Source organism: Trachemys scripta, chromosome 18 (assembly GCF_013100865.1).
Source record: "Trachemys scripta elegans isolate TJP31775 chromosome 18, CAS_Tse_1.0, whole genome shotgun sequence".
In the NCBI taxonomy this organism is placed as follows: domain Eukaryota; kingdom Metazoa; phylum Chordata; order Testudines; family Emydidae; genus Trachemys; species Trachemys scripta.
The window spans coordinates 6,282,280-6,308,629 of NC_048315.1; the positions used below are offsets into that span (position 1 = coordinate 6,282,280).

At 38.2% G+C, this 26,350-nt stretch overlaps 1 protein-coding gene across 8 annotated transcripts in view; it reads right to left on the bottom strand.

Annotated features, from left to right (window-relative positions):
- The window catches only part of BCAS3 (BCAS3 microtubule associated cell migration factor), a 488,663-nt gene that overhangs the window by 369,701 nt on the left and 92,612 nt on the right, over positions 1-26,350 (bottom strand). For all 8 annotated transcript variants that reach the window (XM_034752349.1, XM_034752354.1, XM_034752352.1 and 5 more), the window contains exons 10-12: positions 14,612-14,688; positions 12,709-12,792; positions 3,969-4,139 (exon numbers count right to left, since the gene is read on the bottom strand). In XM_034752349.1, the coding sequence (XP_034608240.1) occupies positions 3,969-4,139; positions 12,709-12,792; positions 14,612-14,688 (332 nt within the window). The remainder of the gene's footprint in view (positions 1-3,968; positions 4,140-12,708; positions 12,793-14,611; positions 14,689-26,350) is intronic.

Below are 26,350 nucleotides of genomic sequence, written 5' to 3' on the forward strand. Positions count from 1 at the left end.
GATTTATAACCAATGGAACTGCATATGCCGTTAAAGTTTTACTATTGAATACCCTTTATTCTTTAAACCTTTTGTTTTACCATAAAGTTTCACTATGATCCTTGCTACTTGATAAGCATCTTTATTTGGTTCAATTGTTATCAACTCCTTACCAAATGGAAATGAACTTATGGAACTGCAGCAGTCTGCCCTTTTTTTTTTTTTTTTTTAAATGAAGAATTCCTCTTTAATGCAATAAAAAGTTAATAGGGAACAGGAAAAAAACACCAATCACATTTTAAAACATAAAAAGACCAACATGTTATCTACCTTATAATTTTTCAAAGTTAACATTAAAAATTGTCCTCAAATATTTTCATGTGTTTTGAATGATCAATGAATAACACAATGATATATCATTAATCACATCACTCTATCAAAAACATTAAGAATCAACTAAATGTTAGATGTTTAACAGATTTATATTCAGTCACAAAACTGCCGGCTTTTGAAAAAGGTCATTATTTCAGACTAAATGTGGGTGGCCTAGTTGATGAATTAATTAAGAATAAAGAATCAAAGGTCAAAAGAAAATAATTTTTCTATAAAACTCAAACCACTAAAGGTCTCTGTATTTATTTCCAATTAGGGAAAAAAAGAGGACATCTGTAAAGGTTCGTTTTTATCCATTTACACTAATTAACAGATCCAAATAAATAGCCACTGCAGTTAACTAAAAAGTTTGGTAACACTTCATTAAAAGGAAGTTTAAACAAGCACACGGACCGTGGTAACATATTTTGGTTGACCACAAAGTTACTTGGGATTCTTGATAATTATTTTTATTCAGTTTTTAAATATAATCCAAATAATCCAATAATTCAACATTTCTACACTTTTCTTTTAATGACACTACAGTTAAAACTTTCTCAAAGTATCACTGTTTTTAAAAGAAGGAACTAGCACATAAACAACTGCCACATGTGAGATTTCACTAATATATCTACATTCATAAGATTTACTAAAAATATTTTCCTCAGAGATTTACAACATTACATCTCTCTGTGGTTAAATTCAAAGATTTCTTCGGTGTACAAATGTGTGTATACTTTTGTATAAAGCTAATAATGTTTCAAATTAAGCAATATTATGTTAATATCATATCTCATAAAATACACTGAGTGCTAACTTGCATTCATTACACTGGCTGCCTATAAAAGGGTAAATTGAATATTAAAACGAGAGAGGTTCGAGGAATGGGGCAGGTGTGAAGGTGGAGTAAAACACACTATACACAGGCCAATTTGCCATGACGGGGTCAATTCCTTTCAGACACTAAATATAATGAGCAAGGATCAACCTAGCTCAGGTAGTCATATAGGCAGCAATTGAGCAAGGTGATTAACCATGTGCCTACCTTTAAGAATGCAGTGAAGTTGTAGCCATGTCAGTCCTAGGGTATGAGAGAGACAAGGTGGGTACAGTAATATCTTTTATTGCACCAACTTCTGTTGGTGAGAGACAAAAGTTTTGAGCTACACAGAGCTTTCTTCAGATCTCTCTGACCAATAGAAGTTGGTCCAATAAAAGACATTACCTCACCCACCCAGTCTCTCTAATACCTTTAAGCATGTGAGCAATCCTATTTACTTCAGTGAGACTACTCACACATTTAAAGTCAGGCATCTGCTTAAGTGCCTTGCTAAACTGGAGCCTGAATCAATTATGCTATGAAAACTATCCATATATGTTGAGGTAGAGCAAATGGATCCTACATCATCTAAGCAGTAACCTGTCACCTCCTGCGGACGTACCTGGTCCCATCAGCGTGAGAGAGCAGGAGCATTCCCAGTCTCCAACCAACTGACTCTTATTTCCACTCCTCTGCACTGCAACTAGTTAATTCATGCAGCCAGCAGAATTTGAATCTGCCATGTTCAAGCCAGGATCTGTGCACAAAATTTGCTGATTCAACTCAGTGATGGGAGAAACAGAGTAGGAGGGTAGCATCTGGCAATGACTCAGAAGGGACACAATCGCAAATCGTACACCTTATACGGGAAAGTACCCTACAGAGGCAGTGTTGTACAACAACCAACTTTTTCTAGGCCACATAAAAAATTAAAACTATTTTGTTTATCGAGCTTCTTCATTGATAGACTAGATCTTTCCCTGAAGTTATAAAAAGGCCTTTTGTGGCCAAAAAACAACATAAACGAAAGTTTTTTTCCCCCTTATTAGAAAAACCCGTGCAGAAAATTCTGAGACCCAGCTCTACACTGAAAATAAATTATGAACCCCAATACTGTTTACATATCCCAGGTGACAAAAATACAAATGCCAGAAAGTTATTTCTGGATTCAAATGATCTAAGAATAGTGTCTACCTCAAAGCCTGTTACTTCAGGGGTTTAAGATAAAAAACAATTGTTTCACTACCAATAACGGCTTATTTTTGATATTGTAGTGTTAGTTGGGCAAGGCAACTGATATTTTTACAACTACTTTTCCACAGTGTCCTTTAGGTTTGATTATTCCTTACTACTGGTAAGGTCAGAGGACAAGTTCATAAAAACCTCTAAATCAACAACAAGACTTAAAAACCTAAGATAAATCATTTTATTTCTAAGCCTATGCAGAATAGTCAATGCACAGACAAGAACAGCAGAAATAATGACTGCATTAAACAAGGCTTCATGAGAAATTTATGAAGTAGAATTTTTCTTTTTTTCTGGCTTTCTAAGAAAAGGCAACAGACATTTTTCCAGGAAACAAAAATGAATCTCAAAGGCCAGCAGCCTTGTTTTACTAACAGAATCCTGTAAAATCAAATAAAATAGTGTTATTTTCTATTTTCTGCTGGTTTTGTATTATTTTGTTTTTAAGAAACAAATATCTTCAATATCAAATCACTGGCAACACTATATGGATCTGATTATCTTTAAATTAATTCTTGGAAACATTAAAATATCAGACAGCATCTTATAAACCTGGGAAGGAAAATATTTTATTTTATCATCAGTTAGGAAACAAACATAACATGACTGATTTAAAAATATATATATCTTACCAAGGTAACAAAGCTGTACACACACTGCATCCTAAACATTAGTTTGGACCTTTTGGGGGTTGGGAGAAATAGGGTGGGGAGTTGTTCTTTTTATTTTTAATTCAGCAAATGTTGACCAATAGATTATGGAAAAACTCAATTTGCAGAACCGTCATAAATAATTAAACCAGTTAGAGTCTTGCATGAGTAGAGACTCCAGAATCAGGCCCTTAAAAAAGAAATGATTAGTTGAAGTAAATCAGTAAGAAATCTAGGACACCTTTATTTTATAAACTTAATTAAAACATTAGTTTCCATTTTAAATGGCTCACATATGAGTTTTTTAAACAGATAATCTTACATGGTACAATTGTATTCTATAAATTAACTATGTTGTCAGAAAAACAATATTACATGGCAGACTAGGACTCACTTAAACTTACACTTTGAAAAACTGAGTAATTTCAGACTTTCTACCCAAGTTCTCCATTTGCTTAGCTAACCATGGTCTCCTGATTATTACTATTTTACACTATATCAAACAATTCACCATATTTCTAGAGCACAGTCAAAATTTCCTGCTACATTATGTATTAATAAATGTAATCAGACCATACCCACATACAACTGGTCAGCATACATCAACGTCACTTTTGAGCAAGTGTTAGAGGGACAGAAAGTGACATTTCACACTTGATGTTGTCAAAATGTCATGTAAATGAGCATTACAGGCTATATACATGCTGGCTTAAATTCATTCCCAAATAGCACTTCCTATGCCATAACAATGTGCATCTGTAAATTTGCTTGACCTGATAAAAATCATGGTTATAGTTTTCATTGGGAAATGTAAAAGCACTTAATGCATTTTTAATTCTAAAGTCTTGTGACACTTAAGGCACCTCTGATACTGTTTTTTGTTTCTTTGCAAGTTGTATTACCTGCCCTTCTCCAACTGTCTCGGTATCAATAACAGTGATGATCCCAGGCACCAGAGGACTTCGACGAGTATTGCTATGAACTAAAATCTCTTCTTCAGTTGCTCCTGAAGGCAATGTCCCTGTCAGCTGTGTAACCACTTTCCCAACCATTGTAAGTCCAGTCTTTATCGTCTATAAAGAAGAAAGAGAACCAATAAATACAGTTTTAGGGCTGCTTTTCAGATCTACATTGAAATTTCTCTCATAGCACAATGAATGTGGTGACTAGATTGCTCATCACCATACGTCAAAAAAAAACACACACAAAACAAATTAAATGGGTTTTTATAACTGTCATACTAATTGTGTGAGACGCTACATGTAATAATATTCTATTTAAAAGGCTTAGCAAGCTACCAATAGAGTTTGATCTATCCTGTGAACTGGTTTTCTTTGGAAAATAAAATGTAATTTCACATATTTTAGCCAGGGGCTTCAAAAACATTGATAAAAAGAAGAAAAGTATTCACAATAATGTCTTTAGACATTATTATGTTGATTTTTTTCTTTTTAAAGCTAACATTTTTATTTGTTTGTTCCTGCAGGTACTGATCAAAAGCCACCACAGTTGAAAGCATTACAATACATTGATATTATAATAAAAGGGGACAGGTGCACAGAACCCATTGAAAGAAGTGCAGTGTGAGTACACAGATCACATTTCTATTGCCATATGACCTTTCTCCTCTATGATCATGAACTACTACAGAAATACACAAGGCTTGTCCTTCATTTCATTTGACACGTCACCTCAGAGATGGTAACAGTGATCAAATGTATGTTGTAACTGCAGTGCGAGGAATAAAAGCATTACACATTCACTACATAAGAACGGCCATACTGGGTCAGACCAAAGGTCCAACTAGCCCAGTATCCTGTCTTCGAACAGTGGCCAACGCCAGGTGCCTCAGAGGGAATGAACAGAACAGGTACACAAAGTGATCCATCCCGTCGCCCATTCCCACTACGCAGAGAAATATTTACTTAGGACCAAATCACGCTTGACTTACTCATACATTAATAGTCCCATTGAAAGCAACGGTATCCAGATGAGTAAGACAGGAAGGATGTGGCCCTTGATGGATATAACAGGGATTACATTTATTTCTCAAGAATTCACCTTTTGGAGTTCTAATATTGTTTGAATATGAGATCCCAAACCAGTAACATTAAAGGCTACATCTTCAAAGTGGTGAGAAGGAGGACTTCCAGCAGATCACACAAATCCCACTCCCAGTAATGTGACTTACTGTTCATGTTTCCCAGGCATTGCTTTGAAAATTTATCCCTTGCACTGGGTTTTATACTTTACTAACTTTTTTTTCTGCTGGTGGGGGTGGAACAGGACAATTTGGGAGAGAGGGGTTAAAAAAAAGCTACAACTCTGAAATGTCTTTCCTGGGACCGAGGACCGCCTCTGATAAATAAATATAATAAGAGTTTAAGAACAGAATGACATTGTGACAAACAAATTCTTAACTAAAATGACAAGCAAAGCTGCCTGCTAAATTGAAAAGGAAAAAAAGATACAGATCACAAACTGAAACCAAGAATAAGCCACAAATCAATTGTAACTGCTTTGTTTAGTGCTAAAAACTCAAACTGCAGTGATTAGAAAACACATTAGTGTTCATCAATTAGCAGCCAAACGTTTGCTTTAATAATTCATCGGAAACGACTTACACAAAGTCTGGTAGTGTGTTGTCAGGAAAGCCTCTGAAGGGCCAACAGAATTAGGCGCCACACTGTATTGATGGCAATTTCTAGCCAGGAAGCCTGATTAACCTCTGAGATGCCTCTGTTGATGTACTTACCCCATTAATGCTAATGGAGATGCTACCACTTAAAATTGAGCCATGCCTTTATCAACGGAATGTCTTTTGGTTTTAAAGTCTTTAGTAATATATCCTGCTATTTGCTTCTTATCTTGATCTTTTCATACTCATATCAATGAATAAGAAATAACAAACTTTAACAGCTAATGTTTCATCCAGAAGATAAAAAAAATAATATACAACAAAACAAATAACGATATCTGAAGGGAAAGACCTAAAAGTTAATACCACAATACTGTGTTATAACACACAGGCCTTTAGAAAAAACTGACCAATACTGATGTGACATACATTTGTAATTAAAAGCCTACACTAATGCAGTGGTATTTTATGCAGCCAGAAAATGTAAGCATTACAGACTTAGTAAAATACATAGAAAGATTATGTGGCAAGAATAGGTTAGAATGAGCCTCTTAAGAAAGTAACTGCAATATTATACCTAGTTAGATTATATAGTGACAAGCACACTATTTAAGTCTTTCTATGAAAAACATAGCATGCTTATCTAACAAATTGAACTACTGTCATATGTTATACCAGATTGTGACTGCAAGACGTCTGAAAAATAATAGATGTACAAAGTTTTGGCCCAGTCCATTAGTACATAAATATCAGTGCAAAACCATTACGGTACTTATTCCCTTGTGCTATGTGTATATTTGCAAAAACTTCCCTGGTAATCTTTAACCTTTCCCATGCCATATCAGCTGTCCTCCCTATCCATTAGTGCTAATGGCCTTGCTCTCACATAAGCTGTTAGTACTCATTAAGAAGTTATCAGGTATCAAGAGAAAACAGATGCAGTTTTTGCTAAATCACTTTACCACCTTGGGATTAAGAGACACCAAGAAAGAATCAACTAAAGCAGTTATTAGGTGACAAGAAAACTTGGTTTATAATTTGATGTTAGACATTAGGCAGACCATCAAAAGAGGTTTTAAATTTAAATAAATTTATGAGTTTTCACTTTTCAGCTTTCTTCATTATTGATGGGAATTGGTAGTGAGTGAACACATGAGGTTTTCCTAAAAATGAAATCCTCTGTTTCAATGTTTTCTTGTAAACAACTTGCACAACATTTAAATGTAAAATCTCAAACTTTGCGTAGTGCAATTAGACTCTTAAAAAAACCTGTTCATCTTCATTCAAATATAAACAATTATTTTAATTTAAAAAAAACCTACATACTCATCCACTGTTTAATCTAAAAAAAGACCACACTTTAATTAGCTGAGAAAATTAAAATGCATCATCCAATGACAGTCGAGCTGTTTAGTTTTAACAAGGTCTTATGTCCTTTTATTGATAAAATGATGTATTGTTCTTTCTCACAAAAGGAACAAAAAGTTGACACACAAATGTGAATGTTTCCAAATTAAGACTCTGGAAGGAGAAGCAGGAATATTTGAAAGAACCAAAGATTCTACTGATATGCAAATACTCTGGTAATCAATAATTAAATGGAAAATATGGTTTGAACAACATAACAGTTCCTATGATTCAAACAATTTTAGATCCAAAATTTGAACCAAACTTTTGATGAAGTTCTGAAATGAAATTCTTGCCTTTCCCTTCTCCAGCCATGATGAGAACCGCGTGTGCTGAAATAGCAGAAAAATGGTTTCACGAGATATAGAGAGGAAGGGAATCTACTGGCTACCCTTAAGAAAGGTATGGAAGGGTTGCCTGCCATGCCACCCCAAGACTGAATTAGGAGAGAGAAGGCATACCTGGACACCTCTTTAAGAGACTAGAGAATGAGCCGGTCTGGCTGATCGCCTTCTCAACACACAGTTGTTAGCAAAAAGTGGGGTCTCTCTCCAGGTAGATGAAGAAGCTAAAGGAGGAGAAGGGGATGGAAAAACATTTCTTCCCCCTCCCCCAAAAAAGCATGGATACTGCAGATAAGCAACTTCACATATGGATGATTATCTAAACTAAACCCTTGGAAGTTCACCAATCACTAAAACCACTCAATAATAATGAGCTTCATTCCTGGAAGATGCTACATGCCTTCAGTCCCATTTCACTGACTTTACTGGCAGGGGAGAAATCCATGGAACCTGAAGCATACCATACAAAGCAATTTTCATCTTTGTGAACATTAATAACTTCCCTGATACACTCTATTAAATTTATCAAATTTTAAAATGTTGATCATTTTCTGTTCCCACGACGTTCAGTGAAGCTGCTGAAATTATCACTACTGTTATCTGCCTTAGAACACACACAGATAGTAAAACAAATGGGAAGAAATGAAAATAAGAAATAAGAAAATAAGATCAGAGAGGCAAAATGACCCATGGAAAAGTTAGCAACAGCAGAAAGAGGAGTTTTTGTCAGATGCATCAAGTGGGAATAGTGAAAACTACTCTGGCTGTTCAAAACAAAATCCTTCTAGACATCTAAAATAAAGATAATCAAATAATAAATCCATGATATTGTGAGTTTCTCCACTATTGCTGGGATAAAAAGGGAGATTAACCCTTTGGCACCAAGAGTCAATGTCTCCTAATGTGATTGTGGTTTTGAACTTAGCATTAAATGTTAACAGGGGTAGCTCTAGCACTGCCAGATAAAGGGACTGAGGATAACTCTTGAAATTGTTGATTATGCAGGAGGCCTACTTCATATGATAAACTCATGGGAACTACATTAGGGAGAAAAAAAAGCTGTTAGTTACTGCAGCATTTTTCAAGTTAACCCATCAAATTTCATCATAGTAACTATTTTCCACAGCTACTAAGTGTTTCCTCTGAGGATCTCCAAGGAGCTCTCAGATGGGGTTCTATCACCATTACTCCTTACCAAACTTTATCTTCCTTCTCTGTGTAAAGGTTCCTCTACTTCCCTCAACAAGAGATTTAAATCAAGACCCACAAAAGGCTGAATTCCAAGGTCATTTGAGAAAAAAAAAACTTTTATGGGACCGCTCTGAATTCAAAAGGGACAAAGTAGGGAATAAAAAAGGACATCCACTTTAAAAGTAGCTAACACCTCCATTGATCAAAGGGATGGATCCTAAACCATTTCATGCAGATAAGATATAATCACAGTTGAGGCCTGTAAAGGAAGATTTACTAAAACAAGCAATATGGTGAGGTAATGGGAAGGGCAAAGGGCAATAGATATTTGGAGTGTATATTTGCCTCTGAGGTAAGTCAGTGTTTCAATTACCAGGAAGTGGCATTTTGCTTACTGTTACTGTTTGATTAAATCGGTCAAAACAAAGTTATTAACTTTGTTCCACGCTTTAGACTTGCTAACAGACACAAAAGTTACAAAATTTGTTAACAAAAAGCACAAACATAATTAAGACACCAATCCTGCAAATGCTTACACATGTGCCCTCACTTAAGTAGCCCCATTGCCTTCACTTGGACTATTTACATGAGTAAAGTTCTGCATGTGCACAAATGTTTGCAAAATTGGAGCATACATTTGTATCAGGTTTGTACTAATCAATTGGACCCTGGTCAACTAACAATAAAATAGCCTCCTGACTATCAAAATTTCAGGCTGAAAATATTTACACTGTCCATTGATGTGGACATGGAAACAAGGAAACACGGAAAACATATGGTTAAACAAGGAGGATACAATGTTATTAACAGCTTACAGGTAACTGGAATATATCACCCAACACTACCTGACACGTTTGTTCACTGATCTGAACTGGCACCAGTGGACCTTGAGGTCCTACCTTGAAAGTGAGTGTGAACCCATGCCCTCTCTATACACTCTCAGGCCAATCAAGGAACCCTGACTGGATACCAGAGTCCCAACCTCCTCCTCTCTTTCTTGGCAGAGGTAGGATAGAGGAGAAGAGCTACAAGTAGCAACAGACAGAGGTACACTCCTGTCATTATGTCACACGAATGCCCAGGACCAGTGTCCAAGCAGCCCATTAGGTTTTAGAGTCTTCAGCTGGACCCTTTCTAGCCTCGACTGCACTGGAACCCAGCACGGTTGTGAGAATTGTAATTTAAACTCCTCAAAAACAAACCTCCTGGATGCCAAGTGGAATGTGAAAAAAAATCTACATAACAGTTTGCCAGTTTCCCAATACAGGAAAGATGCACCTTCCCGACCCCAAAACTGGGAATCAGCCCAGCCCCTGGCACTCCCAGAAATCCAGCATATTAGTGAAAGGTGGGACAAACAGGGCTACTCAACCCAGGATGCACCATTTTTTTTATCATTGCCTTCCCCAGCTTCAGCAACAGGAAGAGCCAAGACCCTGGCTTGCACTGCCCAGTGGCAGCTGCCGTGGATAGGATGAGCCCCCGAGCCTGGACTCAGATGCTGCATGTGATCCTGTCTCCCCATACGGCATGAAGAAAGGAAGGGGGCAGAAGTGGGAAGCAGCAGCCCCCGTCTACTAGAGGCAAAGAGGTAGGGGTAGAGCAGGGAGGATGATGAACACTGTCTCAAATCCCCTTGGCCAAAATCTCCCTCCCTCCCCAGAAGGTTGTCTCCACTGTTCCCAGTCCCACCCAAACTCCACCCTGGCTTGCAAGGTGGGCATGTTACTACTCTAATTTATATCACAAATTGATGTCTCATTTAAATATATGCCCTCCCCAGCACTTATACTGTACACAAGAGTCCCTGAGTCTCCCCAGCCCCTATTTACACAATGGGATCACAACTAACCAAGGACCCTAACAATTGAGAAGAGAATCATGGCATTTGGATGTAACTGAAGATTTCCATTCTACCCTGTAGTACCAACCCAGAAGTCCTTCCTCAAGTATTAGTGGGTTAGTAGCATGCGTTAGTGCATATTATCTAATGGCTTTCTATCTTTTCCCAGCTCTGATTATTATCTTGCTGTTATATAGGGTCTCGCACATTTTTCTTTCCTGCGACTATACAAATATTTTCCCTGTTTATTCCACCATCATTATTTTCAAGTTTGTACATATGGGGCTCGTATGTATTGGGTGAAATTCTCCAGCCTGTATGATGCAGGAGGTCAGACTAGATCATCATAATGGTCCCTACTGGCCTTAAAAACTATTAATCTATGGTCTTGTCTAGGGACCCTTTCGTGCTTTCTGACAGATTCTCTGACTGGATTTTTCAGTCCTTGTAACAACACAAAACAAAAAATTAACCTTTGATCTGCAGGGACTATTGAATGTGTGCTACTCAGTTGTACATAGGGTTTAACAACATTGTGGCCTGCTCTTTCCAATGACATATCGGGCCAGACTCTTGCTTACATTAAGGGCACTTTATGCTGCTCTGGTAGTATAAAGTGACCCTCGTGTAAACAAGAATCCAGCCTATTTGAGCACAATTATAGCAAATCCTACTGAGCTAGTTAGCTAAGCCCATCTGCCCGTTTTTAAAAAAAAATGCTAATGCTGATGGGACGAAAGGTATTTTTTTCCACCTTTTTCCACTCAGTGTGAAGGAACTCAAAGCAGATATTACAGATTTAAAATAGTATCTTCAGGAGGAGGAAGATCCAAATTTCCCCTCAGCAATGTAAAAACCTGTGATTTTTCTCCCCCTCCAACCACAGCACAGTTGAGTTCTAAAGCCATCTTGATGGAATACATGCATTTTTTTATTTGCTTTTATATGAAACAGCATGACCTTTGCTTCTCTTTGTGGGTTCTTTAAACTGTTGTTTTGTTCAGTGCAGTTGTGCTTTCTATTCCATGCTGTCATTTAGATTCTCTTTGTAATCCCTATGATTAGAACTGTTTTGTTGTGTATTTCACAAAAATCACAAGGCTTGTGGTTATAAGAAAAGCTTGTAATCAGCATGAACTTCGCCAGCCAACACTGAAACTCACTTTTTTGTGTGTGAAAAAGAACTGACTTCGCCAAATGTGAGAGGTAAAATCTCCAGGAAAAAAATGCATGCTCTTTTGGCTTGCCTAAGATTTTTCCATGAAAACTCAGCAGCTTCCAAACACACAGAGGAACGCTGTTCCGACTAAGCAAACCATAGGCACTGGTATCTAAATGTAAACATTATTATTAACACTCAGAGGCTTTTTTGAAGGTTATAATAACTGGAGCTGAGTGAATAACTGATTTTTTAGTTCGGTGCCTGAACTCAAAAAATCTGAAAAATAATTCGGTTTGTATCAACCTGAAACAACAATTTTTTAGGTTTTTATTGCCAGTGAAAAACAAAAAAAAAATTCATTTCAGGTCTAACAAAACGTTTCCTTTAACTTGAAATGTTTAGTTTTGGGGGGGAGGAGGGAGGCTTGGTTTTTTTTTATTAATTTTAATTTTGAAAATGTTGAAATGAAACATTTCCATGTTTTAGAATTTCTTCCCCTAATTTTTTTCCAACCAAAACTATTTGCCAAATCATACCAGCGAATAAGCTATTTGCCGAAATAAATTCAGCCAGCTCTGGTAAAGTAAGTATATAATTAATTAGCTCTTCTATCCCTCACGTACAATTTGATCACCCTTTAAATACCGTAAAAATATAGTACTGGAACAAATATATCCACAAAGCACTAGGCACTGCTGTGTTTATAAACTGAGTATCAACATGCTAAGAGATCAGTCCTGCTTGAGTAGATTTAACTGAGAATGCTCACATGAGCAAGAGCTGGTAGCGTGAGTAAAGGTTTGAAATATAAAAGGTCCAATCCTGAACGGCACTGAGTGTCTACTGAGAGGCGCTGAGCAAATGGCTGCTCAGAAATGTGCAGGATCTGGCCCCTCAATTTGGTTTTAATATTATTAAAGCAATTCCAGCACCTTTCTTAGATTCCTTTCTATTTTGTGAATTAGAAGAGGGGGGGGGAATCTCAATACAGTTCAGCAAGGGAATCTGATCATCACTGCACACGATAACTTCTTCCAGCGGTTGCTGATGTACTCACTTTGGCAGCACTAATGACTGTGGCAGTGTAAGACTGAATGTTGTCTCCACAGGCTCCACCACGGGACTGATGGCACCGGATCAGCTGCGAGGAGAAAGACAGCCAGCAAGTCACTATTATTAAACTATACAACCCCGTAACCCATTAGCATAGCTCTTATTTATCATGTACAGTGGCGTGTTTTTTCATACAAATAGCAAAAAGCCCTGCTGAGACACTTAACCCCTTTTTATAATCTTCTGGGTGCCACCCAGACTGTCGCATGCTCAGCTTTGGTTTTCAATTACAAGATGAGTAGTCCCTAAGAATTCATAAACTTTGAAATGGTGGGATTTTGGGTCTGGCAGCATTACCGCAAATAAATTTAAATAAATATAATCAACGGCTTTAGCAATGTCTATGTAACTTTAAATATTTGACATCCTACGAATTTGGATGTGGCTTCCACCCCCAACTCCATTTTTTTTTTTTTACACAGACTCCAGCAAGGAGAAAAATGACAAAAGAAAAAAGTTTGCTACATGTACATTTTTAATTCTTTCGGCTTTGTAGAAATTTAATATGTCTGTAATTGCATTGCTTCTAGACTGCTTTTCTTTTATTATTAATACACCAAAACAGGACACCTCTAGCCCCTATCCAACAATTAATGAAGACTGCCAGTTAAATAAAATGGCAAATAAGCCACTGATATTTATTGTTGCTGCATAGAAAATGTTGACTCTCTAGTTGCTCCCTTCTATCATTTTTGTTGAAAGAAAGAGGAGAAAGAGATAAAAATCACTCTAAACTAGATCTTCTCCTGAAAATGCCTCTTTGTCATTCTATTAAAATGGGTAAAAAAGTAAAAATTAAACTGAAAAAGGGAAACAGTCAATGTATCCAAGGGAAACATCAGTAGCTGAAGTTCCCTTTTGACCTATTTATTTTCATAATTTGTTTAAATTTGCTGCTGCAGCATTTGCAAAACTTAAGAGATCAGTCTGTAAATTGAACAACACTGTAGCTGACCGATGGGTGTGGTGTTTCATCAAGAGGCAGACCTAAATTTGGACAGAGGTATAACAGCAGGCAAATTAATAAAAGCTGCCTCTCTGATAGTCTTTGGCTAAGTTCTTACAAGCAGCTATTCCTGTCACAGGAATGTAACCAAGGGTGAACATGAAAAAGGTAAGTGCTTCCATTTTAAAATACAAACCATACTCTGGTAACTGAAGGTGAAGTTTTCAAACACATCTTGTTTTAAATTTACAGTGATCTTTTAGGAGTACACTGGGTAAAAAGAGTGCTAATTACTTTCCTTGGCATTTAATTTTTCTCTCTTTGACTCTGAAAATAATCACAACTAATTCAATATTTTACATTCTCGAAGACAGCTGTGGTCTAATGGATTGAGCCTGGAGGCAGGCAGCCAGAAATTTTTGAGTTCTAATCCCCAGTCTACCCACTCACTTGCTGTGTGGTCTTAGACAAATCCTTGGACCACTTTGTGACTCAGTTTCCCCTAATGGTTAAATAGGCATACATCTGGTCTTACAGGGGTGTTGAGAGTTATTGTTTAAAGTGCTGAACACAATTGTAAGGTGTTAATTGCTGAGCAAGCTATATGATGCAATCATACATTGAAAACTCTTCTTTTTCTGCCTGTACTATTCTTGAATATCCAGGCCCTGTAAGCTCACACAGTTGAATAAGGTACAGTACATAGAGCAGAGGGATGATATAACTGCAAACAAAACACAGCTGGTAGGTCTAATTTTTGGCCTACCATCATTTGTCAATGTCCTTTTAAAGATTGTAGCCTTTAAAAAAAAAAAAAAAAAAAATCTGTTCCTGTGGTTTAGATAAATTCATTCTGGCTTCTCTATTACAGAAAATATTTAAAATTTAAGCCATTCCTTACCTTATTTTCTGCATAAGCAAGCCAACGACTCCCAAGAGCAATGGGATTCATGTTTGGCCCCGGACAAGGATAGCAGCCTGAAAATTTTCAAAAGGCAGCACTGAAAAATATCTTAATGACTTCTTACAAAGAATTTTACATATTGCCAAGAAAACAAAAAATCTAAACAAAGAGCCTTCAATTGCTAATATCACTCAGCAAATGCTTACATTTTTGTAGCTGAAGATAAGATTGTGGCTAGATGAGCCATGTTATTAACAGTTAGTTAATTAATGGTAAATGCAAATTTTTCCCTTATGTTTGAGTTTCTGACTTTTTTAAAATATCATTTTGGAAGGCTGGGAGTGAAGAATAGATTTTACAACTTAAGAAACCCATCACTCAAAACTGCATGATATATTAACTTTTAATTTAAGTTATTGGGGTTTTGAGTATTTTGAAAAGTGGATTTCTCCACATTGTGAACCAAGCAATTCTATATATTTACACCATGATTAAGTTCATTTCACTGAATGCCTGCTGGTGATCAATAACTACAATGAGGTCAAAATCATTTTAGGTGTCTGTGGGTGGGTTTTGTTTGTTTTTAATAGAAGTATTTGCGTTTACAGGTCATCTCTCACAAAGACTTATGTGGGTACTTAACTTTACCCACTATGAGTGAAATCCTCACCCCCATTAAAATCAATGGCAAAACTCAACTTGCAATTTCACCCTGCAAGCAGTTCCATTAAGTCATTGGGACTACTCACAATGTTTTAAATTAATCCCATATGTAAGTATTCATGAAAGGGAGAGCTTTAACAGCATTGACTAGAATCATGAACAGTATAGAAGAGGTGGTGTGCAAGCTTCCCTTGCCTAGCTTTATTAACGCATTTTAGTTTTGCCTTGCAACATCTCTTCTATCCCAGTACTGAGTCTCTTTTAATTAGACTGCCTATCATGACAAACTGCGTGCTTGTTTTGTGGTGTGTTTACAAAACTGTGCTTTCTTCCTGCCAAACCGTTCGTTCGTTATCACCTTCATTGACTCAAGCTCGGCATCAGAACTCCAGTTAGCTTCATACTAAAAACTTTCCATCGCTAATAGAATCATAGCTATATAGGGCTCGGAGGGACTCGAGAGGTCATCTAGTCCAGACCCTGCACTGAGGCAGGATCAAATATACTTAGACCACACTTGGTCTAACCTGTTATTCACAGTCTGTGTTATCAAGGAAAATAGGTGCATTTGCAAATACACAAAGTCTTAACATTTTAAAATATATATGCATAAGGCTAGGATTAAAAGTTTAAAAACGATACAGCACAGAAAACAACAGTACTGAAAAGCAGCTAAAGTTAAAGATATCCTTGAATATTTGAAAAGGCGAGGGTTAAATATATATATATTTTTAAAGTTGCCAACGTTTAAAATTAACTTAAACTAGATGAGGTGCTAAATGTAACTAACAGAAAGAGTCAAAAGTTAACAAAATATAGAAAATTCTAGTGTTAATTATAAACAAAAGTGGGATTAAAATAAAAAAATATTATAAAGACAGGTTTCGGACAATTTGACAGAAGAAATAGGAAAGAGTAAAACCCAAATAAAAAGCATAAAGGGAAAAAAATCTTGGAACTAAAGGCTGAGCTCTTACTATTGCACTCTGACCAGCTTGCTGTATACTGTGTCCTGTTCTCCTTCCCTGGGTTTTTTGGGTCATTTTAGATTGTAAGCTCTTTGGGGCAGGGAACACATTATACTATGAAGTCCAATCATATCCCAACCGGGCGGCCTGTAGGTACTACAACACCATAAATAATATGTAACATTTTTGCACACCATTTAGGGCTCCAATCCTGCGAATAGATATGCCTGTGCAGATCCTAACCCCAATGCATTGTGCTACTAACATCAATGGGATTTCACACAGATAGAAGTAATTCAACCGCAGCGATTTGCAGAATTGGGGCCTGATGCGTGATTTGATTCTGAGTCACCAAATGTGAAAGGCTAGTGCAATAAGGTCCTGAGTCGGGAAAGTACCTTTAAGCATGTGAATAGCCCTATTTGCTGGATTGAGGCCGGTACTACCTAACACAGCATCTAAATGTTGGCATGGTGGGCTAAAGGAAAATTATTCATGTTAACTCTCTTGGGGTGGGTGTGTACAAAATATGAAAACTACACATATTTTAACAAGAAATATCATAGGCAGTGTATAAAGCCTGGATCCTATCAAAGGATTAACCATCCATATTTTCCTCAATTATCTTCCTGAAGATCATTTACACTATATCAATTTAGAGTATTTCTCTCTTATTAGTTGACCAAGATAAAAGGTAAACAAAACAATGCATTTAAAATGTTTCCAGTAAATGACAGAGGCATTTCTAGTTTTGGTTAATCCAAATCATAAAGGGTAGACTGGGGTCAGTTAAACAGCATTTTAGAATAGTACACAGCTTTAGCAACAAAAGGGAATGGAAGGACTTGCAGAATATAGTGTGTTACAGTACCTGTGGAGAAGTGACATACAAAGAGAAAGCTAAATATAGCTACACTTCTATTTGACCCATTTATTTCATGGGTCAAATTCTTGTATACTGATCAGTTAACTACAATAAGGTTGTAGTCTAAGGTTGACGGGGACTACAGATAAGAATGATCCTAGTACACCATTCTTTCTCATACTAGCTTTAGACCTTTATCATTTGCTTCTTGAACAGCCACTTGGCCAGCACTTTTAGTGAGGACAAAGGCAATACATTTTCCTATGGCATATTTTCTAGACTGTGCATGTTGAAAAAGATTTAATACAATTTATTAGCACACACCGATTAAACGTATTTGAATATATAATTATTATATACAAAATGAGAGATTTTAAAATCTCACTTACATATGTATGTATGTATGTATGTATGTATGTATGTATGTATGTATGAGAGAGACTCAAATATGTATTTGAAAATACTTCTTTCTGGACACATGTAGAAGTGGATATTAGACTCGTCATGCTGCATGCGTTAAATCATGCCCAATATCTATTTTTCGGAGCAGAGGTGGGAGTACTATAAAATTCAAAAAATCGTAATAAGCCATTTCAAAGGTCATGAAGCCATGGTAACAGAAATAGCAGCAATTCATCCCACTAAACCAATCTCAAGCCAGGAAAGCAAAACCAAGCGAGCATTTTGTAAGATGCCTTTTCACCTTCTTGATCTCAGGAAGGAAAATGAAAGCAGAGAGTAAGATGCCACAATTGTTATTGCACTCTGAAAGTGCATAAAATGTGGGCAGCCAGAGCCTCTTAAGGAAAGAATGCAAAAATCCTTCTTAAGGTTGTAAATACAAATGCTTTCTTCCGATGACATTATTGTTATAAACCAGTAAGGACTTAATGCTGACCTCAGCTTTAGCTTGTACAATTGCTATCTGGTTCAGTAAAGACATGCAGGTCCTTCGAATTCCTTCCCTCTCCCCCTCCCCGTACATCAGATATCCATGAAAAGATGTTAAGTGTTAAAATTTGTCTCAGACATCTTTACAGTGTTTTGTAATCAGCCACCTGTGCTTCCCAAGCCCCACAACTACTCTGGGGTAGATACCAAAGAACAAACTGATATTAATTTGATAATGAAACTGATATTAACTGATAGCGAAAAACAAATAAACCTGGCAAAAAGTAAGCAATTTAAAGACAAGTTTAGAAAAAAAAAAAAAGCTGTTACTGATCATTTGAATGAACTGAAGACAGTAAGGAAACATAAAAAGCCTCATTCCTTCGGTTGAAATGATTCTATACAGAAAATTTAGAGTATCTCTAGTGTCAGGTGTTTTTATTAACTGTATCATTATGTTACAGGCAGTACACTATGTGAATTAGATTTGGTCAACTTAATACATCTCTACTTGCAAATTAGTTCCAATAATGACCTCCTCTGAAGTCAGCAATTCAACTTGGTACTAAACTCTCTTCTCTCAATTAAGAAAAAAAGAGTGTTAAAAAAAAAAAAAAAGAGAAAGCAATACTCTTCACTTCTTTTCTTTGTGACTCCATGTGTTTTGGAATCTTCCTGCCCCATAAGAATAAACAAAGGGTTATATTTTATGGGAAGAAAAGCAAATTGTTTTTCTGCTATCCAAAAAAACACTTACAGCTGGAGTCAGCAGAACATCATCTACTCGGCAAATGTAAAGACAAACAGCGTGACCTGTCAGGCTTTGCTATCCAATCATTATAAGCATGACTCTCTTAAAGATTAACTTCTACTAAACTTCAAAACAACTGAAGAAAAATACATTCTAAGCAATAGCGACAGCAGTTCTTTCATGTTTACAATGAAAATGAACATAATGAGAAAGCAGTGCTAACTGTCAAGAAGACCAAAGTTTCCAAGTTTCAATGAAGGTATCGAGAGGTCATCCAAGAGACGATCACTAAGGGAAAGCCCTTCCAAAAGTACAGCAAATCATATAAGTACTTAGCAACACTATGTCTTATAACAGGCTTTACTGGGAAGTTTAACCATCCCCCCTCCCTCCCCAATATCAAAGGTGAGCACATAGTAGAGGCTAATTTAAATATTTATAAAATACACAATTACTCTCTTAACTTAAATTAATACACACAGAAAATAAATGAGTTTGCAGTTAAGGCAAAAGACTTGAACTGAGATTTTAAAACTCTCAGTTTAGGAGTAGGGCTCTATTCTCAGCTGTGCTGCAGATTTCCTGTGCTAACTTGGGCAAATCACCTAATCTCTCTGTGCCTCATTCTTCCCATCGGCAAAATGGGAATAATACTAACCTACTTCACAATGGTAACAAAGGCCAAATTCATTAATGCTTGTAAAGGTCTTCAGCAAAAAGGGCTATATACATGCAAAGTTGTTGTTTTTTTTAAATTACTGAACTGCCTTATTTTAAAATATAAATTCAAAATAAGCACACAGTTTGTGATCATTTCGTTCAAAGCTGGTTTTAGTCTTCTGACTGTTACACTGAATTTGTACAGCTGATTTTACTGGAAATGGAATGATCTCAGCCATAGTACAAGAATGCTGATTAAACCAATACAGTTCTGTAAACCTCTAAGCAATTAAGAAATCCCTGCACGTTGACTGATGAGAAGGAAAGGGGTATGAGTTGTATTATTTCTCAACAGCCCTGTGCTATGCAAAACCCTGAACACTTATAGGACTACTGGCATTCAGAGTCTCATATCCATATGCGTACAATAAATGTGGTCACCTCTTCTTCTCATGATGGCAACCCACAAACTCCCACTCCATCACCCTGCTGTTTTCTGCTCCTGAAGAAAGCTAAGCTCCTCCATTCCCAGAAAGAACTTTCCTCTTGACTTAAAATGTCTTTTAAAAGCTCCTCTTCTAGTTTCAGTAACAGTAGCATGAATAGAGGGAGGGTGGTCAGAGGAAAAAGAGCAAAATCCACCTCTTCACCCATTCAGCTTTTAAACAATCAGTGAATGGGGGGAAAGGGCCATTCTGAAATGAGTCATATAGAATATAACAGGAATTAAACCAATCGGGCTTTCCAGACTTACTCTTAAAGCTTGAATCATCCTATAAAATGTGGAGCAGCAGTTAAAAAAAGCTAACTGCATGGTAGGTACCATTAGGAAAGGGATAGATAAAAAGAAAATATCATCATGGCACACTCCAAACCTTGAATACTATGTGCAGTTCTAGTTCCCCATCTGAAGAGAGAGATATTAGAATCGGTAAAAATACAGAGAAGAGCAACAAAAATGACTAGAGGTATGGAACAGCTTCCATATCAGGAGAGATTAAAAAGACTGGGACTTTTCAACTTAGAAAAAAGATGGCTAAGGGCGGATATGATAGAGGTCTATGAAATGTGGTCTATAAGAAGTGCAAGGGACTGGACTAGATGATCTATTGAGGTCCCCTCCAGTCCTACATTTCTATTATTCTAAAATCATAAATGCTGTGGAAGAAGTGAATAGAGAAGTGTTATTTACCCATTCATACAACACAAGAACCAGAGGGCACCCAATTAAATTAATAGGCAGCGGGTTTAAAACAAACAAAGAAGTACTTCACTTAACGCACAGTCAACCTGTGGAACTCATTGCCAGGGATGTTGTGAAGGCCAAAAGTAGAACTGGGGTTCAATAAAGAATTAGATACGTTCATGGAGGATAGGTCCATCAATGGCTATTTGCCAAGATGGTCAGGGACACAACCCCATGCTCCGGATGTCTCTAACCCTTTGATTGCCAGACGCTGGGACTGGACAACGGCTGATGGATCACTCGATAATTATTGCTTTGTTTATTGCTTCTGACGCACCTGGCTCCAGCCACTGACCAGGAACTAGGCTAGATGGACTATTAGTCTGACCCAGTATGGCCATTCATACTTTCTTAACTCTACAGCAGAGATAATTTCCTGTTAAGTTCCAGGACTTTTCCATAATAGGTAGTGGGAAAAGGGAATAGAGGGAGAAGGAGTGTCTCTCTCACCAAACACAAGTTGGTCCAATAAAAGATATTACCTCACCCGCCTTGTCTCTTGCAATCAACAAGAGTTAAGAGCCTAACTCCTTTTGAGCATGCACATCTTGGTAATAAGAGGGACAACACTGCATTGAAAAATTCTTGTACGTATTTGGCGGGGCAATATTCCAATGCCAATTTTTCCTCACGGTCAAGGGCTTATTGTAATTAAGCCTGTAATACCTTATTTTGTTTCCTCTTCAGCAACTTCTTACTCATGCCAAACTCTTACCAAAATCACTGAGTGCTGAATAGAGCTCTATCACAGCAGCCTTTGGATTTAAACAAAAATTGGAACACAAGTTTATTTGTCTTCAGAAGATTGGACATTTCTAATGGCCACAGCCACTTATTTTTAGTTTGTACTTTTTATATAAAACAAATGGCACTTTGACAATTAAGTATGGCTCCATGTACAGAGAAAGGGTATGTGCCCTTCTGTCTCCTTTCTACATGCAATGTAAGCGGATATGCTGTTAAAACTGTTTCAGATTTATGTGCAACAGAATAAAACTTTAAGAGGAAAAGAACGGAATTGTCCATGTCAACATCATAGTTTTCCTTCAAACTGAGCCCACAGGGTTATCTCAAGACACCCTGGGTATGTTCTGTCTTTTATAGTATACTCTAGGGACTCATATCTACATCCATTTTATAGTCTTTAAAAATGTCTGCTAATGACATCTATCAGTCTTTGTCTTTTGTCTCTACCATCTAGTCCTGGTTTCTGGTTTCCAATGAAAGCCTCTTCAGTAAGTTGCCCTCGCCAATCCTTTTTGTGTGACCATACTATAAAAATCTCCTCTTACTCATAATGTTTACTGCCTTCCTTTCCCAGATTCTCTCTGATTTCCCCCTTTCACCCCCACCCTTTGTTATTAATAGCAAGGATTCTCCTCAAATAATGATTATAACAGACATTCTTCCTCCTTTTAATGGATGTTCCATGCTTTATATCCTCATAAGAGTGAGGATTTCATACTGGCACTGGACAATTTCATTTCAGGCTACCCCTTTGTCTTAGTCTTTATACAACATAGGAGTATGACTAGTACTACTAAAAAGGTTCCCTATACAGCATCAGTCTCTAATCCCAAACTGTGAATTGAACTGCATTTGTTTGGACTTGATGCTGCCATAGGACATTGGGTTGAGATCAAGCCAGAGCCGATAAGATAACCAGGGTCAAGACTAGTCAGTACATGCACAGGAGACCTCCGAGGACAATTTACATGCTGCAGAAAATTTGCTTGTGATTTAGGAAGTGGCATACATCCCTTTGTATCTATTTTGCTAGAGAGCACTCTTCTACCAAGAATACAGGTTTCTGCATATAGATATTCTGGTTTCTTGGGGGCATTAAAGATATCTCAGCACTTTTAAACCAGATTTCCTGGCCAAATTCCAAAATGAATAATTCTATTACCTGAAAATATTTGTCTTGTAGCAATTATACAGGTATGCTTCTTTTCCAACACCAAAAGCTGTTAAGTAGCATTGCTGTGCACTATTAAATAGCTAGCTACAATAATCCACTCTAGAAGTGGCTGTATTTTAGTTAAGTATCTTTATATAATCTATATTATTTATATAAATGTATTAATTTTTCTAGAGTCCTACAGCATATGTAGCACTTCACAATCATATAAAATTACAAGATTCCTTTCTTAAAGAACTGTGCAACCTAAACTGGCCAGATAAAAGACTAAATGACAATAGACTGAGGTAAACAGAGAGCGTAGAAAGGGGAGAGAAAGTAAATAATAGATAGTGATACTGTTGTTGCAGGAGCATTGTTTATTCCAAGGAAAACAAATCATATAAGTTGTTTTATCTAATATTTCTGGTTTGTTTAGAGTTTTTTTTTTTTTTTTTAGCATCATCAGGCAAACCAAATCTATTTGTTTATATTTTTATAAAGCAATATTGTTTATAAATTCCTTTGGGATCTTTCTAGATGAAAGGCCCTATATAAATGTTATTACTTTCATACTGTCACATACTTTACTGAGATCATCTATTGTTCTTACACTTCCTTCTGTTTAAATATCACCCGTACAATCAAGCAAAAGAGCAAGCAGACAGGACACCCCTCACTGTGAAACCATGCTCAGCATCTACAGCTTTCTTTTTTCTTTTATAACTATCACTATCAAAACATAGGCCCAGAAAGAAGATGAAGAAGTACATCCACCACTGCTAGATATGCCCTCTTCTTTCCCATTCTCAGCCAGTGTGTGTTATTCTCACACATACACCAATACTACAATTTCAGAGTGGTCATCATGTTAGTCTTATCAGCAAAAACAACGAGGAGTCCTTGTGGCACTTTAAAGACTAGAAGTGGGTTTTAGGCCACGGAAGCTTATGCCCAAACAAAGTTGTTAGTCTCTAAGGTGCCACAAGGACTCCTCGTTGTTTTTGTCAATACTACAATGACCTCTGTGTGGACAGACCCCTGGACCTGCAGGGTGCAGAGTCCACCCATGCCAAGCTCACTGGAGGATCAGAATTGTAGTCATTTTGAACTACCCAACTCACAGAGAGATCTCCTCTTCCCCTGAATTCCATCACAGCTATTAAGATTAATTTGCTGTTGGTCCTTGGGGTCGAGCTCTTCAGGACAAGCGTCAAAAGAGTTTTCACCATACAGGACCCTGCCTTTTAACATTTGCTATACATGCTACTTCACAACAGCACAAATTTGGCAGCCTTCAGAACACTATACCAGATTTAAAGCTTGGTTATGCCTTTTTTTTTTCTTTTTTCTTTTTGTTCGGGCAATTTGAGGGGTTGTATAATTTAATTTTGTTGGTTGCAGTTCATGAGCATGCCACTGTGAGTCAGATGCTATTGTTTTTAGGTTTCATATTTTGTATTCCAATGTTTGGGATAGCAGTATAACAGCACTGGGTATTTTATACATTACAGGCAGCACCTGGTCTTTTATACATTATTTTTAAATTTGCCAAGAACAGTCAGTTTAGCTGATAAACCTGGATTTGCAAACTGCTCTTTTGTTTTTATGCAAGCTTTTCCCCAACTGTATCTATACTTCACTGTGCTATCTTATAAACAGACTAACACTGATGGAAGATTAAGTCTCTGTAATTCTTGCACTATGTCCTACTGGCCTTCTAAAAAAAAAAAAAAGTGGAATAATTATCTTGGTGATAGGATAGCTCAGATTCCCAGATGCAGCATAAGATCCCTTGTAAACCATCCTCCAGCTTTAATCACCCTATTGCTTTTTAGCATTTCTCATGTAATGCAGTGACCGTTGAGACAAAGCTATCTTGTATACTTGTTTATAGATGTGAAAATAGCAGAACTACTACTAACATCCTGTGGACTTGTCACAGAAAAAGTATATGCTCTTTAATGCTCAAGAAATAAATTCTGAGCCTAGAACTTTCTGATCACTTGAAACTCAGATCTCTTAACCTCGACCAAAGTTTTCCTGCTGCCATAAGTACCGGCACCCAACCAACAGACAGACTTTTAATAATGCTCAGGTTTAAACTGTTTGTTGCTTAAGCTAGGGTTACCATTTGTCCGGATTCCCCCGGACATGTCCGGCTTTTTTCAGTTAAAAATAGCGTCCGGGGGGAATTTGTCAATGTCCGGACTTCCCCCGCCCCCCATGCAGAGCGTGCGGGGCTTACAGGGCAGCCGGCCGGATGGTGCCACTCGCACGGGCTCCGGCAGCCAGAGCCCTTCCTTCACTTCCCCCCTCCTCTCCCCTGCAACTTGAGACCACTCCCCTCCTCTCCCTCCCTCCCCCCGCCCTGCATTCACAGATCGCCGGCCGGCCGTCGCCTCGGCCTCCGGCAGTCTGGAGCTCCGACCCTGCTCCCCTCCCCCACTGCCGAGCGCGCTGCTCTGCAGCAAAGTAAGGGGGCCGGGGGTCAGAGAAGCAGCAGGGAGGTTCTGGGGAGGGCGTTGTCAAGAGACAGGGAGCAGGGGGAGGGTTGGATGGGTCAGGAGTTCGGGGGGGGCTGTCTGGGGGTTGGGGGTGTAAGGTTTTGGGCAGTCAGAGTACAGGTGGGGGGGGGTCTCAGGCGGGGGCAGTTAGGGGACAAGGCACAGGGAGGCGTAGGTAGGGGATGGGGTTCTGGAGGGCAGTTAGGAGCAGGGGGTCCCAGGAGGGGGCACTCAGGGGACAAGGAGCGAGGGGGTGTTTGGGAGTTCTAGGGGGGGGCTGTCAGGGGGCAGGAGTGGGGAGAGGGATCGGAGCAGTCAGGGGACAGGGAGCAGAGGGGTTTAGATGGGTCGGGAGTTCTGGGGGGGGCTGTCAGAGGGTGGGGAGTGGTTGGATGGGGCGTGGGAGTCCCAGGGGTCTGTCTGGGGGTGGGGGTGTGGATAAGGGTTGGGGCAGTCAGGGGACAGGTAGGGGGTAGAGTCCTAGGGGGCCAGTTAGGATGTGGGGAAGGTCTCAGGAGGGGGCAGTCAAGGGACAAGGAGCAGGGAGGCTTAGGTAGGGGATGGAGTCCTGGGGGGCAGTTAGGGGCAGGGGTCCCAGGAGGGGGCAGTCAGGGGACAAGGCATGGGGGGGGAGGGAGGGGGTTCTGAGGGGGCAGGAAGTGGGAGGGAGTGGAAGGGGCAGGGGCGGGGCTAGGGCAGGACAGGGGTGGGGCTAGGGCGGGGCTCCTCCCATCCTCTTTTTTGATTGTTGAAATATGGTAACCCTACTTAAGCAATGTGTCAACAGGTGATATGGTGGAAACATTTCTAGATATTCAAAGAAAACGGAGTAAGAGTAGAGCATTCTGAAGAAGGAAATTATAAGGTGGTTTGTTGCAATCTGGATTTGTACCATACACGATACCATTCCACCAGATCAGACAATCAGAAGTAGCAATCTCTGCCAATTTTGATTCAGAAATGAAAGGAATGCAAGAAATGCTCATGAGTCACTCTTCCAAAAAGTACTTGTTTTAACTCCTTTAAATGTTTAATTCTTTCATGAGACATCTAACATTCCTGTTTTGTAGCAAAGAGGCTGCTCCCCGTTTGGTCATCAGTGAAGAGGAATTCTACCAAATTCACAAAAGAGGCCTAGGTGACCTGGCCTTTAGCAGCCTGAAACCAACACATCGTTTCTTGAACATGAATACCTATAACAAAAAATACAACCCACGAATTCACAGATGAAAATATCAATTGCTGACTCTCCATGTTTATTCTATTAACGGGATAGAAAGGTATT